The 18,476-nt window shown below is 32.4% G+C and overlaps 2 protein-coding genes across 3 annotated transcripts in view; one reads left to right on the forward strand and one right to left on the reverse strand.

The window, feature by feature from the left end:
* LOC117114473 (agrin-like) overlaps positions 1–551 on the reverse strand; it is a 16,424-nt gene extending 15,873 nt beyond the window's left edge. The window contains exon 1 of the mRNA XM_033258145.1: positions 368–551. The gene's annotated coding sequence lies outside the window, so the exon portion shown is untranslated. The remainder of the gene's footprint in view (positions 1–367) is intronic.
* A 1,015-nt stretch (positions 552–1,566) lies between these two features.
* The window catches only part of LOC117115159 (cell division cycle protein 27 homolog), a 23,855-nt gene continuing 6,945 nt past the window's right edge, over positions 1,567–18,476 (forward strand). For both annotated transcript variants that reach the window (XM_033258859.1, XM_033258867.1), the window contains exons 1-14: positions 1,567–1,724; positions 3,615–3,690; positions 3,961–4,108; positions 4,769–4,894; positions 6,591–6,688; positions 7,931–8,091; positions 8,928–9,154; positions 9,698–9,809; positions 12,916–13,013; positions 13,459–13,540; positions 14,646–14,856; positions 15,696–15,868; positions 16,573–16,725; positions 17,604–17,684. In XM_033258859.1, the coding sequence (XP_033114750.1) occupies positions 1,701–1,724; positions 3,615–3,690; positions 3,961–4,108; positions 4,769–4,894; positions 6,591–6,688; positions 7,931–8,091; positions 8,928–9,154; positions 9,698–9,809; positions 12,916–13,013; positions 13,459–13,540; positions 14,646–14,856; positions 15,696–15,868; positions 16,573–16,725; positions 17,604–17,684 (1,770 nt within the window). In that variant the 5' untranslated portion in view covers positions 1,567–1,700. The remainder of the gene's footprint in view (positions 1,725–3,614; positions 3,691–3,960; positions 4,109–4,768; positions 4,895–6,590; positions 6,689–7,930; positions 8,092–8,927; positions 9,155–9,697; positions 9,810–12,915; positions 13,014–13,458; positions 13,541–14,645; positions 14,857–15,695; positions 15,869–16,572; positions 16,726–17,603; positions 17,685–18,476) is intronic.

The following is an 18,476-nucleotide window of genomic DNA, read 5'->3' on the forward strand; positions in this document are numbered from 1 at the left end:
TATATATATATATATATATATATATGCTTGCAAATAGTTTTTAATGAATTTAAACTGTTCTCCCGCCAAAGTTTAATGATAGTGGAAAATGTCTGTATACATTCATCTGTTCATAAACTCCAAAATCTAAACTTCGGAACTTTACGATGAACAACCCTTCTACACATTATCAGTTGGATTCCAAACAATATGGTGTTTAGGTTTCTTCTATACGATATACATAGGCTAAGTAAAACAGCTGTTAACACCTTGGTTAAGATTTAGTTTAATTTCCTTGGCAATGATATGATATGATAACTGGCTTTCCTGAAGTGTTTCAATTTACGTCCCAAATGCAATCAAAATTTTGAAATTATAAAATACTTACGTTCTGGCTTCAGTCAGTTCAGAGCTGAGAAGGTCCTCGCCTTATTTTTAAAATATATATTTTGACCAATGCTTAGAACTTAAGTTATAAACTTTCCAGTTAAAATAGAAAATTATTAAGAATCTAAAACTCTGTCCGAAAGTTACTGCGATGTCACAAAGTTATTTAACTGGCGAAAACAAAGTTCCAAATGAAAAGCTTCAGACAGCAAAAAAATAAACCAGAAATATTATTGGTTGTGTAAGTATCCTGCACATGCGCACTTGAGACTGCCGTGCCGCAATTCTGTCAACTTTTAAAATGCAGACGACAGTAAGTTAATAATATATGCATATACAACACTTTTTAATTTTGTCATAGTATTGAGATTGAGGGAAATTGTATGAGCTTTTTTTTCTTGTCTATAAAAATGTTTTTTTTTAGTAGTCTAAAGTATAATTGGATTTGAAATCTATATTTTAAGGTTTCCAGAGGTTAATGGTTCATGTCTGAAATAGGTCTATTATCTCTTGTTAAAGTAATACACATCATAGTCATAAGAAAATATTTAAAAATTTAAATATGTACGGCAGGCCTAGTTTTCTGATGTTGCTGCGATTTATTATTTTCAGGAAGACGTTAACAGTAGGCCTAACGGTCTAGGCTTCCTGGATTATCAATTAACGTGACAAAAACTCAGAGGATTGTCAAGATTCAGAATACTTATTGTGAGTTCTAATAATTCGTGAAACAAACAAAGATATTTTTTGTCTTAATTTTAGTAATAATTTAGAATAGCTGATCGATACAATATCCAATTCGTCGTTGAAAAAAAAAAACCAGTTTGATAAAAAAAAAGAAAAAAAAAGATTTTAATATTTTTGTAGCTTTTTTTTTAAATTATTGCAAAGCATAGTATTTTATATTCTTGATTCCAAATCTCCTATTACGATTAAATTGCCAAAAAATCGACTCGAAATACCTAAAATTCAATTTTATGAGGGAAACCAATTGATTAAGGGTCTGTGTAAAAGAATAGAGCAAATGTGTTATCTAACTATTTAAAAATAAATTAACGACCTCAAATATGGAATTAACTTTTTTTAGCCCATGACAGACAATACATTTCAATGTGTGATTCGTTGTTGAAAAAGTTGAAAAAAATAACAAACATCACATAAGGGAGTGTTATGAGGGCGCTGTTAAGGTCAATGCTGAGGTCAACGTTAATGTAAATTTCATTCAAAATGGCGAAATTATCATAAAGTTATCTAAATGATATACATACGTTTACATAGTTTATTTGTTTGGATATTTGAATGTTAAATCGTTGTAAGGATAATATATAAAAGATATGGTTGTTCAAGAACCTGTTCAGGTAGGTTAACATAATTAAATTTGTAAAATATTAAGGTAATTCATGCCAGGCCGTTCGTTGGAGCAGACGATTCATTCAAAACAAAGCTCTGGTGCCTAGGTAGGTGGGCTAGCGTCGTCTACGACGATCGGACCTAGGCCTACACAAGCCTAAACCATGGAGGAAATATATTAATATATGTCCTCCATGCCTAAACCAAGGAGCTGCCCAAACGGTAAAGCGCCTAAAACAGCTTGGGCAATCGGACTAGATTCAAGTGGGTTGGTTGGGGATTGTTGAATCGAACTGGTAACTTCATAATGCTGTACTGTATTACGTGTAGGCCTAAGAGGATAACTGTTAACGTTGGGTGGAGGCATCCAAATATTGTTTTGTTTGTCACTTGTTTGTAAATTGTACACTTCTGTAAATTGTAATGAGATACAAACAAGCGAAAAGGAAAGTTTGGCCTAAGGCAATGGAACAGCTACAAAACAAGGTAACCATTTTCAGTTAGAATTTAAATTAAAACATTCAATTTGCATTCAAGCAAGTATTTTTACAAATACGATTAAAAAAAATAATAAATTCCTGTCAGAAATAGGCATAGGCATATCTAGGCCTAGTAGTCTTCAAATTGGTGGGGGTGGGACTTCATGATAAAGTTGAAATTTAACCACTTCAGTTTTCAGTGTAATTTGTTTTACTTCAAACAAATCCAGTTGGGTATCTGGCGAACAAGCTACAGGTATTTGGTTGGGGGGGGGGGGGGGGGGGGGGGGGGGGTATTAATAAATAATGTACAGTACACTTTCCCAGATGCGATCAGGAAAGCTCCTCGATTCGACTGACCTACTGTACTGTATCAGCATCACCGAAAGCTGTTGGAGATAGCGTGTATCGATTGTATGGAAACCTAGCTTAATATCTGAGGGCTCCTCTAACACAATGTGTTCTTGCAAATAATTTGTAGTAGTTATTTTTTAGGAAGTGTCTATGCTTACGCCGAGTCGTAAGCATTAGTCATAGGCTATGCTTACGCTGATCTATTGAGCATGCGCAGGGGCTGTCTCTTATACACATCTTAATCTGAGGAATAGTCATGGGACCTGTAATCAATTGATTTATTATGGTCCTGGGTTTATCGGCAATAGATAAGTGCGTCTAAATTGTAGAGATACATATATTATTATTGTTATCATTATCATTATTATTATTATTTAATTATTATTAAACCTATTACTATAATTATTATCATCACTAAATTTAGCGTAAGCATAGCCTATGATTAATGCTTACGACTCGGCGTAAGCATAGACACTTCGTATTTTTTATGTGATGGATATATTACTGTATTCACTAAAATTCTTTTTCTGGAAAACATTTTCAAACACTGCTGAACGATGATACACTACTGTATAGTATGTGTACACTGCTCATGCTTTTATGATGTGACCCCCAGTAAAATCACTTCCCTGTAACCATCACCTTAAAGTTTATAATATAAAATTTCTGTTTTGAAGGCTGATGTGTGTAGCACATCATACAAAATTTCAATCTTTCCATTAAACCTTTCTCATCGTTTTCCAGAAAAACAACCTTGGAATAGTAACCACTGCCTAAACAAATTATCCAGTGCAGTGTATGAACTTGCCTTTCATTCATTAAAAAAACATAATATGTATTCAAACATACACCTTCAGATCGCTGGCACTCAAAAATCATTAGCGCAGGTTTTGAAATTCATCTTCCTTAAGGTTCAACCCCAAAGTAGCTGGGTAAACTCTTCTCAACAGTCAATGAATGAAAAAGTGTTATTTAATTACTTCAGTTTGGAAAATAGCATTGGAAATAGAATTTGCATTTTATCATTTTTTATCTTATATTTATTTACTACACTTCGTCTTACAGGCAACAATATGGCATTGCCTGACTTACTACGCCTACCAGGACGCAATATTCCTTGCAGAACGTCTACATGCAGAAGGTATCTTATAATTTATTTCAGATGTACTTTATTTACCTGTGTACAGTATTTTAATGATTATTATCATTATATTAATTTTGTGACAAATATTTATTGGAAAAAATAGGAAGAATTTTCTTTTTTTTATTATCATATCATAATCATCTTTTAATTAGTTTAGTAGGAATTATCACTGCACTGTCTTTAAAAAGCATTTAAAGTAACAATTTAGCAAGTCAAGCATTATTCGGATACAACATGATAGCAATAATTATAACATCACTATTTCAGTGGCATCAGAAGAGACCCTTTTTCTCCTTGCAACCTGCTACTTTCGATCCGGTAAACCCAACCGGGCATATGCCCTCCTCACTGACAAAGGATGTCGAACACCACAGTGCAAGTACCTACTAGCAAGATGTTGTTTGCAACTCAAAAAGTAAGAACAAAACCAGTATTCATTGGTACTGTTTTTATCAGTGAAACAGCTTTTTATTGTTACACTCTGTCCAGTTGGCTGTTCCTAATCCTCTTTCTGAGCAGATTTTACTTTTTGTGGTAGTTCTGGGTTTTTCTTGACTCAAGCTTTAAGATTTATTTGTCCATAAAAGGAGATTAAAATATTCTCTGGATCACTTTATGAGTTCAACATACTGTACTTGTAAGTGTCATATTAATTTAGTAAATACTAATAAAGTAAATAGACACTATGCAATTTTTTGAAGAAAAGGTCAAAGGTCAGGGTCACAGAAATTCAATTTTTTACCCTTACCCCTCACGTATTTAGGCAGCACTCAAAAAAACAATGTGCCTGAATACGATTCGCGATTTCATTATTTCATTGAGGGTATGCTGCAGTTTCGCCTATTATACACGGCCTGCATATTGTTGGTACTGTATTCAAAGCACTGGAAAGAGGTACTGTATGAACTCTGGAGCAACTGCTCTACAGTTCCATACAGTATTGTATTTACTGTATATTGTGATTTTGAATATATTTTGAATCTTTGAATTGTAATTATGATTTGATTGATTATTAATCAAAATTAATTTGATTGGAATATGTTTTTAATACATAACATCCATTTTGTTTTTTTAGGTACTCAGAAGGTGAAACTATTTTAGCTGGTAGTGTTCTAACAAAACAGCACACTCTAGAGGAGATTATATCAGAATACGGAGAACTTTCATGCTTCGTTCTTTCACTTCTCGGCAAAATCCTTAGGTTGGTAGTATTCCCAGTTTACCATTGTGAAAATCTAGTCCAGTTGGTAGGGAGATGTATTTTAATTTGCGATAGCAAATAGAAAATCTCTAGACATTTTGTATTTAGTTTCATAATTTTATAGTCTCTTGTTAGTTCCTTTGGTGGGTATAGAGAGGAAATATTTTATAGGTCATAATATTTCCTATTTTTTTATAGAATAAAAAATTATTTATGTCAGAAAACAAAGCATTTCTTTGAAAATTGTAAACTCTGTTTAAAATCTTCAACATTATTCACACTGGATTTTTCAATGTGTAGATAAATATGTTTTGAACTTTTTAGAAAAATAAAAATTCAATTTTATGCTAATTTACAGATGTTTAAGAAAATAATTAAAATAGATTACCAGAAAATTTAAGTGCTTGCAGTTACAAAGAGAATATAGAAATGGTGTAATTTAAATTGTGAATTACACTGTTCCAACCAAAATTACAAGAAAAACATGTTCATATTTTTATTTTCGTTTGAAAGCTATGCATAATTTAATAAAATAAAAGTAAGATATTTTAAATATTTCTTCAAACAGTCCTTAAAATAGCACAGAAGTATATTGCTTAAAAAAGAAATGAATGATCTACTGCTTGTTTTACTGTATTTAACATTAAATAGTTTTTAAAAATAATTTGACTTTATTTTACAGTGCAGTTCATTCACTCCTACTTGTAGGTCAAAGATTATAACTTAATTATTGACAGCCTTTTGTGGTCATGGTATTGCGGTCACAATTGGACGCTTGGATTGAGACCAAAAAGTGAAGCCAATTTGGCTACAGACAGTAGAAACTTACCTTAATGCTATTTTTAGCACTGGAAGTGGTAACAAGAGGGAGCATTAGGCCAAATATAAAAAATGATTCGAAATTGAGGGGCTGCATTTTAATTTTTTTTTTCTTTTTGACTATAACAAACAATATATTTTTAATAAGCCACTGTAAAATGGCTGAGTGGCCTATGTTGAGATGGTAGGCGATGCAAAAGTGTTATGCGATTGTTTTTAAAATGGTATTTTTTTGTATTTTCGTGTATTTTTTATTTTTTAGGTATAAACACGTTGTTGGTTTAGAAAAATTTTTAAAATAAAAACTTTTTCTACCGACCTACGCATTTTTTTTATTTTCTCAAAACGTGGCCAACACAATGTGACTACAATAATAATAGACTCGATTTTGTTATTATACTGCAAGAACATGAAATTAAGAATTTATTCTGACCAATCAGCACATTCCTGTAAGTTATTGATTATTCTCAAGGCATCACACCACACAAAAAATAAATGAATGCAATGGACTTACCCAAGAAAAAAAAATCAGTCTGTATTTTCCAAAATTGTCTTACCTATACCTATCTATTTTTATGATTAAATTATAACATGTTTTGTGATGCTCAGGCCTTACAATGCATTGCACAGTACAGGGAAGAGGGGGAATTCGGAAGAGGATTCATATAATATACTGTAGTCCAGATATAGAATACAAGCTTGCGTAGTTTTATGTTATTACTAGTTATTCTAGTATTCTATAACCTCTCTATTGAGTATAGCACTTTGGCGCTGTTGATTCTTTTATTATCACAATATTTTTAGTTCAACCTCATGTTTCTTGAATCACTTTGGATATTTATAAATTAAATCTGTTTTTTTATTTTTAACATTGCAGTAAATCTGAGCGACAGCCAAAGGCAAGTGAGTGCTATAGGCAGTCTCTCAAGCTAAATCCTTGTTTATGGTCATCATTCGAGGCCTTGTGCCATCTAGGTGAGTTGACAATTTTTACTGTAAATTATCCTTAACATTCTCACTGCTAGGGTTTTGAAAAAATAGCATCAGCTCCCGCCAGACTTTTTAGCGAATTTGAATACATTTCCAAAGCTCACTGAGAGTGTTATGTAATCAGATCGACATGTAATAAATACTACAAGAACTACAAACATCTGAGCTTTACAATGGTACCACACACTTTTCTAATCACAATCTGTGACCCATAACAGCAAAATGAAAGTGACTCACTTTTGTTGTTTTACGCATATTTACACAATTAAGCTGAGATAATCACGTTTCAGTATCGCCATACAATATGAGGTTACTGAGAATAGGTCACATTGAAATAACAAGATACTTACAGTCCAGACTGAATATATGTTCAAATTGTTAGTACATGTCAGTAATTACGCCATCTATCGGATTCCGTAAAAAAAACGGAAACATGGAGATTCCGTGCTTGGCGGTCATGCGTTGCGCTACCAAACACAGAGATCTATGTGTTTGGCGGGCAGGGTGTTAACGGATTCTTCCCTAATTTTAGCTTAAAGTTTTCAATGAATTAATAAAATATAGGGTGAATTAAATTAGTCATATTGTTTGGTCTTGTACGGTACAGTAGTTTGCGTCTTTTCCTCATGGCCTCAGTTTTGTACCTTTTATTTATGACATAACAATTTGCAAAATCTCTTACATACTGTGCATTCATCATGGTTTTCATTTTAGGTAAAATTTTCTTATGATCTCCTTTCTGTATAGCTTTTTATCGTGGTATTAGGGAGCATTCAATTTGCAATGGTGTAGAACATACTGTTAATTTAGTTGTGCATTTCTAAATTTTGTGCGTTGTGTTCTCTCCTGAAATCTGAAACGTTTGTCGGCCAAATATATGGCCAGAATGACGATGTACTGTATTATATATTTGGCCATTAAATTGAAATTTATTTAAAGTAGTACGTAAAACGCATGCGACGACAGTCACAGATAAGTGAATCCGTTTTATGTTCCTGTTCTACATTCTCATTCAAAAGCTTCATATTTAGTCTGTGTAGACATCTAATAGCAAAAAAGACATAAATAGTTATTCTTAGAAGGTGTGGTCATACACGAGGAACGCCCTCCAATTCATGAATAAGAGATTAATTTTTAAAATAATTACCTTTATAATTATGGCCTTCATTTTTTTCATGTTCTCACAAGTAGTTATTAATCTTGACCTCGATTTCATTCTTATCTTAGGTAACAAACCTGATGCAGACAAGATATTCCAGGTTTCCAGCATGCCTAATCTATCGAGCAATCACCAAAACAGCTGTCCAATTATAGACACCGAGAATTTGTCAGTCTCACAACAAAATCTGACTTCGGATGTGGTTTCCATGGTTATTGATACGCCACAAGTGAGTATACAGTATTATGCACATGACTTAACCTTCATTTGATGTGTGTTTCATAAGATATGTTGGAAATTTAATTTCATAAAATGTATACAGTATCAATGCAGTTCACTGAAATTTATGTTAGTCATCTTTGCAGTATTTTATTATATTTGGGATGTCTATTAATATGAATGTCTAGTGTGAATGTAGACATGATTGTATTTATATTATGTAGTGTATTTTTTTTTTATAATTGTGAAAATAAATTACTGTACTCATGTGAATAAGTGCCCCTATTGAATAAGCGCCCCCCTCGAATAAGCGCCCCTCCTAACGTGGAAATTGTCTTAAGAGCCCCGTTTTCATATATTTCCATAAGCGCCCCCTCAATTTCCACTCTGTTTCAAAAGTGCCCCGTTTGAATAAGCGCCCATCAAAAAGGGCAACAAATATTTTAAGAGTCTGGGGACTTATTCGCGCGAGTACGGTAGTGGTTATTGATCTTAAATTTTAAGTTTTATTATTCATAACATAAGTTTATTAGCTGTATAAATTTGCTTTAACTGCAGATCTAAATATTTGTAGATTTTATTTATTTTCAATAAGTTCTACATAATTTTTTTGCAGGATATTCTCTATTAGATGAGAATATTTTGTTCCTTGCTTCGCTACTGTTGTTTGTTAATAATGATGATTTTAATTAAACATTTTATTATAATATTATGTCTTTTACTGCAAGCACCACTTAATTTTTTACATTACACTCAATGTTTAGAAAAAAAAAATCTTGTTTAATATAATGTCTATCACTCGGATTACTAAACTGTTTACATTATAAAATCTTTATTTTTTGTTAGGATTCTACACCTGGTTACACAAGTATACCATTATCTGGGATAAAACCCCTCTCAGAAATGGTTACTCCAGACATCCCCATCGATACCCACCAGACACCAGATGCTTCCATGGGATCATTTGCCTTACCATCGGCACCCATGACCACAAAGTTATCTAGGACACGACCAAGAGTCAACCGGGGATTGCTAGGGCAACAGCAACAAACAAATAGTCCGCTAACCCCAAGGTATGTTATTTTAAAATTCTAATTTGATATTTAAATAATATTATTTTTCGATTTTATAATAGTGTTGATAAAGTTAGCTGGTAACTTCATGGGTTCTGGGAAAGAAAGTACCCTTAGTATTGCAAGCAAAAATCTACCATGTATTAGTTTAATAATTTGTTTTTTATTTTATAACTTATAGAAAAGTTGATCAAATACCTCTATGTTTACCATAAATTTTAACTTAAGACATTCATGTTCTCGTTTTTAAATCTCAGGTATATCTTATCAGTGCAAGGTGTTTTTATACATTTTTCAATTCAAATCTTTCTTTATTCTGGAAATACTCTTTCAAAACATAAGTATTGATCTCTCAAGTGGTCCAGATTCAACAGTAAAACAATTAAGCAACAAAATAAATATATTATATATGAAATCAGGATAGATTGTTAGTTAAATACTCTTCTTAAATATATTTAGTGGTTGTAATTGTAATGGTGTCAAATTTCTTTCCATGTTGTTATGAAGTTGATAATGATTCTTGTTTATCTAAATTTTCTTCAGTTTTGGCTTTCTACCACTTGACACCCCAACCTATGAAAATAGTTCTGGTAACTACATTACCCCATCACCCCTTGATCTTCAGTCTGCAGATCTCAAAGCACCAGCAAAGAAAGTAAGTCATGTTTTGTTTGTTTGTTTTTTTTTTCTGATATTTTTTACCCATCCATTTCTTGTAGAAAACAGTGAAGTCATGCCTGCCCCACATGTTGTAATAATAATCTACCAAACCAGGAAGGTCGGAATGTATTTTGTTGTACTATAATATCTTTTATTGGAAAAGTTGCCAGATTAGCTTAATACCGTAATACACAAGCTAATTTCTTTATCTAAATGGGAGGATTATTACAATTTTAACAGAAACAACAGCCTGAGGCCATTTACAGGCAACAGGGGATAATGAAAGCAGGGGGAGAGCATGATATAACAGGGGGCCCATACATAATAATGTCCCCACAGGTTCGTTTGATATCCTGTGCTTCCTGCCTAGCATGTCAATAGGCTTTAGCGGATCTCACTTGGAATCTAGCCAAACACAAATGCTAGGTTTTTACATAGACGGTCTGATGTTTAACATTTTATCATGTTTTTCTGTTAAATCGATCAGGTGTTTTATCTTGTGTTTTAATACTTTAGGCGAGACTTTTTTATACCTTCTTTTGGCCAATTAGCGCACCCGCCGCCATGAAAAATGGAAATTTCAGAAAAAACGAAAAAAAAAAATTTTTTTATTACGCCCTCCGCTGCCTTGAAATCTCCAAAGATAAGATATGTATATTTCTTCCTAATTATATAAATTAGTATTTAACCATCCCATTTTACATTCACCAATAACATTTTATTTTTATTTTCTCCTCCATTTGGATGTTTTTGGCAAAACTATTTGCTAAATAAGAAAACAAAATTTTATTTTTATTTTTATTCCGCCCTCCTTCAATGATCTTTATGAAAAAATAAGTATGCGAAACAAGGATAAAAAAATTCTCACCTTAGTAGTCTTCAGTATTATTTGGTGGTGCCTACTCTCTGTCAATGTGTTTAGACTGTTGTGTTGCAGCATAGGTTGAAAATATTTTTTTTTAGGTTATACATTTTTAGTGTGCTGTCTTATCTAGGATTAAAAGTCACTTAAATAAAAGATTAAGTATAGTACATAGAATAGTGATGATGTAAGTAATTGAATTGAAAAAGAAAAAGAGCAAAAAGGCAATTAATATTTTTAAAACTGCATTTAAACAAGCTTCACCGAATATAGTACATTTTAACCACTATCTTGTTGTATCTGCTTGTCCACTGTTCAATATTAAATTTTATTGTAATAGTGTTAGGGTGACTGTAGGCCAATTATTATGTGTTCTCCCCAGGTACTGTATGAAGTGTCACAATGCTATGACAATTGACAGATGGGCATGATGCTTGACAGTTGGCCATGGCAGTTGACAATTGGTCTTGATTGTGTACAAACTTATAGGCAGTTATTATGTGTGAATCCTCTGTTCAGTACCCTACATTGTGACCCTGCAAAATTCAGTTAAAGTAGAGCCATTATCTATACTGTACCAGCAATTATTCAACGTAACAGAAACTATGTTTTATTTGGCAATTTGTTAAATAGAATGAGTTTTAAGTCATAAAAATTTATTTCTAAAATCTATATATTTATTTTTAAAATTTTGTTATTCCAGAACTTTTAGTAATTAGACAGAATTTTAAGAATTAACCTTCGTTGTTCCGATGTAATTAGTTTAGTTCTGTATATGTCATTGACTCCTGAGACTTCACGTCCATCTTATCTATCCTGTAAATTTATTGGCTTATGGTACAGTACTGTATACAGTATAACCAATGTGTGGTACAACCACTGAGCTAGGCATACAGTACAGTACACATCAGTCTGCATCTCTAAAGGGGCTTTACTCATGCTAGACAGGGCAAGTATGCCCAGGGCTACAGTAGCAAATGTGTTTAACTGTAGTATTTATGTTTTAGTGTACACAAAACAATATCCAAGTTACACTGTAGTACAGTATGTGATGTGATGAGATAGGGTTTCATTCAGTATGACTCCTTATAATAGAATTGACAACATGCCTTGGACATTTTTGTACAATAAATTGAATACCAAGAAATAGAGATGTTATGACATCCTGTTCTGTATGTTAAGATTATCATAAAAATCATAAAAATGGGAAATAAGAACATTGGCCAGTAATGTGGAACAGTGACTCGGGTAAATTGAAGCACACAGATGTTTTGTTCAGGTTTTAGCGCAACAGTGGCATTATATGCTCTAATAGTACCCTATTTATTGAAGAGGATATTACTATCACTACGTGGGGATTTGATTTCAGGGTTAATTTAAGGTCACCTTTCACTTTGAGACCCCCTTAAAAATTTAATCACCTTACCAGCTCCCTACTTTACCTCTCATTTTTTGAATTCATTCTTTAATATAATTTTGCCCTAAATTTATATCCCGTTTTTACACTAGACAATTGTAAATAATTGTAACAAAGAAGTATCCACCATCTAAACAGTAATTATTTTTTACTTTGATTTCACTGTTCTGCTTCTGTCTATTGTTATGTCCACTGTGAATATAATTTTCCTGTTAGAGAGAATGAATGAACAAATGAACAATTTCATACTGTAAAATCTTCCTATCAACCCATAAAACAATTTGCATTGAATTCCATTTTTTGTTATTATTGTGCTGTCCATGAAGGGCCTCTTCTATTTACTATTACTGTAAGAGCATTTGACATCGGTGCATTCTCTAAAACTTTGTCAAATTTTAAGTGATAAATAACTGTGATAAACCCATATTTGGGTGTAATATGACATCATCGTGTCTGTATATATATACTGTATTGACACATCACGCAAATTTGTCACAGTAAATTTGATAGTATGATCAGGGCTTTATTCAAATAAAAAACATTGATATGGTTGTGCAACAAATTAGAAACATATCAAGGTTATCTGGTAGTAGTTAAGTAGACGTCTATTTGCGGTCGTCTTTTCGTTGGTGATTATCTTTCAGTAATCAGCATATGGAATTTACCCTATAATCACTTAGCTTATCTTTTTTCTAACAATGAACATAAAAAATCAACAGATTATATTCTCTCAAAATATAGTAAATGTATGATAAATAAAAAATTAATTATATAATTAATAATTAATTAATCTCATGAGCTTGTTTTATTTTCTTCCTAAAGGTTATGTCAAGAAAACCACATATTAAACCACCTGTTTTCAGTATGTCTGGTAACACGAAGGATAGTTCAACTATGCAAACTCCAAGTCCACAGACAAGGTAAACCATTTGGCTGTGCCACCTTTGAATCCTAAAGCTCTGTTCACACACTGTAGCAGTAGTGTGATTTTTTCCATATATGGGCATATGGTGACGTCATAATCACACCGTATATAGGCAAATCACAGGTATTTGTCACATAGAACTTAAATAAGCTTTAGAAGCAATACTGATATTTCTTTTTAGAAAAAAGTAGTCAAAATTAATTAATTACCGTATTCATTCAAGTAAACGCTTATTCGAGGGAGGCGTTTATTCCAAATAAAGCTCTAGTGGGGGAATTTATTCGGGGAGAGTGGGAAGTTTAATTCAAATAAATACAGTCTTTCTATAATAATGATATAGTATCCTACAGTAGACTGATATCCAGACTATCCCAACAAATAAACTGTTTATTTATTGTCACCGCATCTTACTATGTGTTTTTCTTGTTTGTTCTTTCCAGTGGGCCACAGGTGCTGTTTCAGACACATGGTCTACGAAGAAGTTCACGATTATTTAGTAATGCAAATACAAATTCAGTTAAGGTGAGATTATATGAAAATATGTTTGCGGAATGTAACTCTACCATTAACTATGACATCACCATATATAACCACAATAATAACAACATACAGTTAAACTGCTGTGCATTTACTAAAGTTAAGCAATTATTAGTAAATGTGAATTTATAAAACTAGAGGCCTGTCCAAACTATAAATTTTATTTGACAAAAACATGTGACTTAAAAAAATATTGGTCTGTGAGACAAATAAATCTGAAGCTAAGTTTGTTCTCTAAGCTGATGGTAACCTTTATTATGATCCTTCTTAAGTCTTAAATATAATGAATAGATATTTCACTACCGTTGCCTCTAAACTTGTTAAATTGCTACCAAAAAGTATACGGGTTTTCACACCGAACTCAGAAAAGTTTAGTAAATTCTATAGAAATGAAGGTGTTATTTCCAATAGCTTTTTCATTGATGCCATCTCCGGAGAAAGTGTTCGTAAATTACTTGACAATCTAAATTCATGTAAGAGTACAGGACTTGGCTACATCCCAGCTAAATTTTTAAAGGATGGGTCTTTCTATCTTAAGGTCCAAATTACACACATAATTAATCTGTCCATTACTATTTCAACATTTCCCCAATGAACTTAAATTGGCAAAAGTGAAAACTTTATTTAAGAATAACCGGAGAAATGATGTTGGGAACTACTGACCAATTAGTATTTTACCTTGTGTCTCTAAAATTTTGGAATCAGTCGTTCTGTAGTCCCCATTGTGCATATAGTATTAATATCCTTTTCACATTCCTACCCTCTCGCTCTGTTTCCTCTCGTCACATCTGCCTACTATTGAATATGCAAGCTTTTGTGCATATGCCAATAGGCCCCAGTTTGGAGAAGGCCATTTGTGGTAGATCTGGTTTAATGAGCTTCCTAATCACACACTATTGCAATTTTCTGCATGTGATAATACCCATGTCCAGCTGACTTCATCAAGAAAATTTGTAGTTTAGTTATAGTAGTTAAAACATGTAAACATTTTAAATTTAGGGAGATGAGTTTTTTTTTTCCTCATGTGACTGTAAGATATTCCCATATTGATTTCCTTACACTTTTTAAATCTCTACATTGAAATATTTAGGAAAATACTACCGGAAAACGAATGATACGAGGAAAATCAATGTCAAAAAATGTAAAAGGAAAGACGAAAAGTAAACCGTCAAAACCATCTACGTTAACCCAGCCGTCTGATATTAGTGACATTCAGAAGCCTGATAACACACCCTCGGATTTGAAATCAACGCCAGTTAACCAACATGCGAGGTTACTCAATTTCCAAAAGGCATCAGCTGGTAAGAATGTATTTATCAGCATAGATCATTATAAATTTTAAATTATAAAAATAATGTAATAACAATAATATTTATTTAATAAAATATAAGGATAAATCTAATACTAAAAAGTTACTTTTATATAGATGATAGATTGTTTGTAAACAAATGTATAGTCCCTATCTGGATTTGAACCCAAGACCACTTAATCAATCAATCAACTATTGCTTTTGAATATTGTGACAGTTAAGATTATACAGTATTGAGACTATGAGCAACAATGCTAATAAAGTAGAATTGTTTGAATGACTAATGTGCTAATTCTGCTGTATAGGACATAAAACAACCTCTTTCTCAACCTTAGCATTTTGAAAACCTGCCAAGTCTCGAACTAAGTCTTCAATTGATCTTCTTTTAATGTTTATATTTTTGTCTGCTCAATGTGTAAAAAAATGAATAAACATTATTATACATTTCTATAAAAAAAAATTATCACATAATTTTCACATCAATAAATTAATAATATAATGTAACATAACTTAATTTATATAATTTAATGATTATTAAAGTACATTACTTTCCATTTGTTGTTGGCTTATAACAATAGATTAATTTGTAAGATTCAAGGCGTTTAATTCCTCATTTCATAAATATGATATTAATACATTATTTTAAAATGATCAATTAGTCTATGTTATTAGGACAATATACTTAGATATAATTATCTATCACATACACACTTTTGTCCCCTGTGTATTCCTTGAGACAACATTTTTTCTTACAAGTTTCCCCAGTTAGGATGATTATGGATACCCCTTCTTATTAAATCATTAATAATGTGTTTATTATACTTTCACCAGAGGGACTAATGAGCCTACTAAGGGACATTGGTAAGGCATACTCCTCGCTATGTCAGTTTGACTGTAGGAAGGCAATTACTCAGTTTACTAATCTCATGCCACATCACTATAACACCGGATGGGTGTTGTCGCAGGTGGGCAAGGCAAGGTTTGAAGTCGCTGACTACCAGCAGGTAAGGTTTATGTATATCATCTTAACCAGGCAATCAGTACGCGCTACGGTTGTCGGCCAGACGCAATTGTATATGACGATCCATCCAGACTGCCGCTGACAATCGGTAGATAGCGTCACGTCTAGCACTTACAGGGAGTGGAGTTGGATTCCTCTTAAATTGTCGTAGCGAGCGCCCGGCTGAAATCAAAACATTTTGTTATCCGCACTATCCTTAAATGTTAGTAGAATTATGTTAATAGATTCAAGATTCAAGATTATTCATTGTCCCAAAAATGGATATTTTGTTTGGGTGTAACCATTTCAATACATACAGATACAAAAAAAATAATACAAACAACAAATATGGCAAAAAAATAACCTATTTAAAAATATTTAGAAAAAGATATGACCCTATGTATATATAGTTAAAATAGACAAACGATAAACATAAATTTGGACATTTGAGTTGTAGCATCTTATTGCAAAAATGTATAAATGAGTTGAGAAATATAAGTATTATTATTATTAAAATTATCAGAGTTATGGCTATTACCATTATTAATACAGGCATGATTCACCATTTCTAATACCGCAATATTATCATTTCCCTGAACAAATGTTACTATACTGTATGTTTTCATTATAACACAGACTATTATTATACCATACTACAGAGTTAAATTTGAACGAATGCAATATTTCTATTGTTAATATAATTTATAGGCTGTAAAACTCTTCAAAGAAGTACGTCGGATAGAACCTCATAGGACTGAAGGAACTGCTCTTTACTCTACCGCCCTCTGGCATCTACAGAAGGAGGTAGCACTGTCATCATTGGCTCAGGAACTCACAGAATTTGATAAAGCATGTCCAGATGTAAGACCCACTTGGCTGTTTCATACTTATACATCTTATGGTGGCAACTAAATAACATACAAATTCATCACAGAAGTTACATAAAAATGAATTAAGTTATATGTGGAAAAGACAAGGCAAACCAGTCGCTCCTCACAAAAAAAAAAAATCAATTTTTAGTTATTAATACAGGGTTAAACACTAAGATGAAAGTTTAAAAATGGTAACAGAACCATATAAGTGGAACATTTCATTATGAAGTTACATAAGTTTAAACATACAGCTGTTTAAAGAACAAACAGTATGTGAGAAATTTTAAAAATTTATGATTTCGGATATTTCTCAGGCAGAGACTGTCACCAGATCATTGAAAAATTTGTTGTAACATTGAAAATGGGGAAAATAACAACATAGCATGAAGTATAGTTATATAAAGTTTACTTTAGTGCAATAAAAAAGATTTCAAAATTGTTGACATTCTAGCATGTTTTGGCCAATATATCAAAGACACGATTTGCGAGGAGTGACTGGTTTTGCTTATCTTCGCCACATGCGAATTATCATGTGAAATAAAAGTAAGTTGTATATTTTTTCTGCCATCATTGTGTGGGTAATGTATGTAAGATAAAAATGGTACAAATTTGTCCACAGAATTTATTACTAAAAGCCTTTCATGGGTTTGAGTCTCAGTTTTGATTGCTACCTTTGCTCATCTTTGCACTGCCTTCTTGTCCCTCTCAACTTCTTTTCCTGTTTACGTTTACGTGGTAAATAGCCAATCAGAATCTGTCTGTTGCTAATCTCTACTTTTAAATTAGAGTGATTTATTGGATGATATACAAAGTATAGTTGTAATTTGTACCAATATTCAAGTTTCTCTAATTTTTTTTACTATGCAGACATGGTGTGCCTCTGGAAATTGCTTTAGCTTACAGAAGGAACATGATATTGCTATAAAATTTTTCCAGCGAGCAATTCAGGTAAGAGAGAGAGAGAGAACTTCTTTTTTTCTAGTCTCTGTTAGTCATAAGAGGTCCTTGTTTCAATGCAATCAAAAAATTGACAGAAATTCCTTTTTTGAATATTGTTTTTATTTTTTTCTTAAATTTTAATTCTTTCCTGTCCTTCATTTTATGGTTGTTTGTATTGAGTTATTAATAGTTTTTGTAACTGTCAACAATAAAAAAATACTCTTGGTTGACATGATAAAGATATGTCGATCTGATATGTCTCATAGTGGCCTTCAGGTCACGGTCATTGGATCCAATGCTTACAGCTAGTGATAATAATATTAGTAAACTCCATTCTTTTATAGCTCATTCTGCAGAAAATGCCTCAAAGTGCTTTACAACAAAAAACATGGCAGTGAACAATTTTGATGTAAATTACTTAATCTAAAAACAGTTCACTATTGGTATAAGTGTCCAGAACAGGTCTCCACCCACCGATGTCAAAACCTGGGTGCACGCAGGCACAATGCTTGTTAGTATGCTGGGCTTTGGTAACTTCCACCTTGGAATAAGCCTTCGCAAATGAAAGAATGGGGAAAAGTATCATGTGTATTCTGCATTGTTAAAGAGAAAAGTAGTGTTTTGAGAGCCTCAATAGAATCAGCTGATTTGATGTGTTGAGGAAGACCATTCAATAATTGTTGGCGGCATTAGCAAAAGAACAAGCCCCAAAACTCATCCTCACCTTTGGAACTTCAAGATTAAGCTGTGAAGATGATCAGCACATTGGCTTAGCTACATCAGACCAAAAACATTTTTTAA

Source organism: Anneissia japonica, unplaced genomic scaffold, assembly GCF_011630105.1.
Source record: "Anneissia japonica isolate Jap-2015-1 unplaced genomic scaffold, ASM1163010v1 scaffold199_len4679917_cov187, whole genome shotgun sequence".
Lineage (NCBI taxonomy): Eukaryota > Metazoa > Echinodermata > Crinoidea > Comatulida > Comatulidae > Anneissia > Anneissia japonica.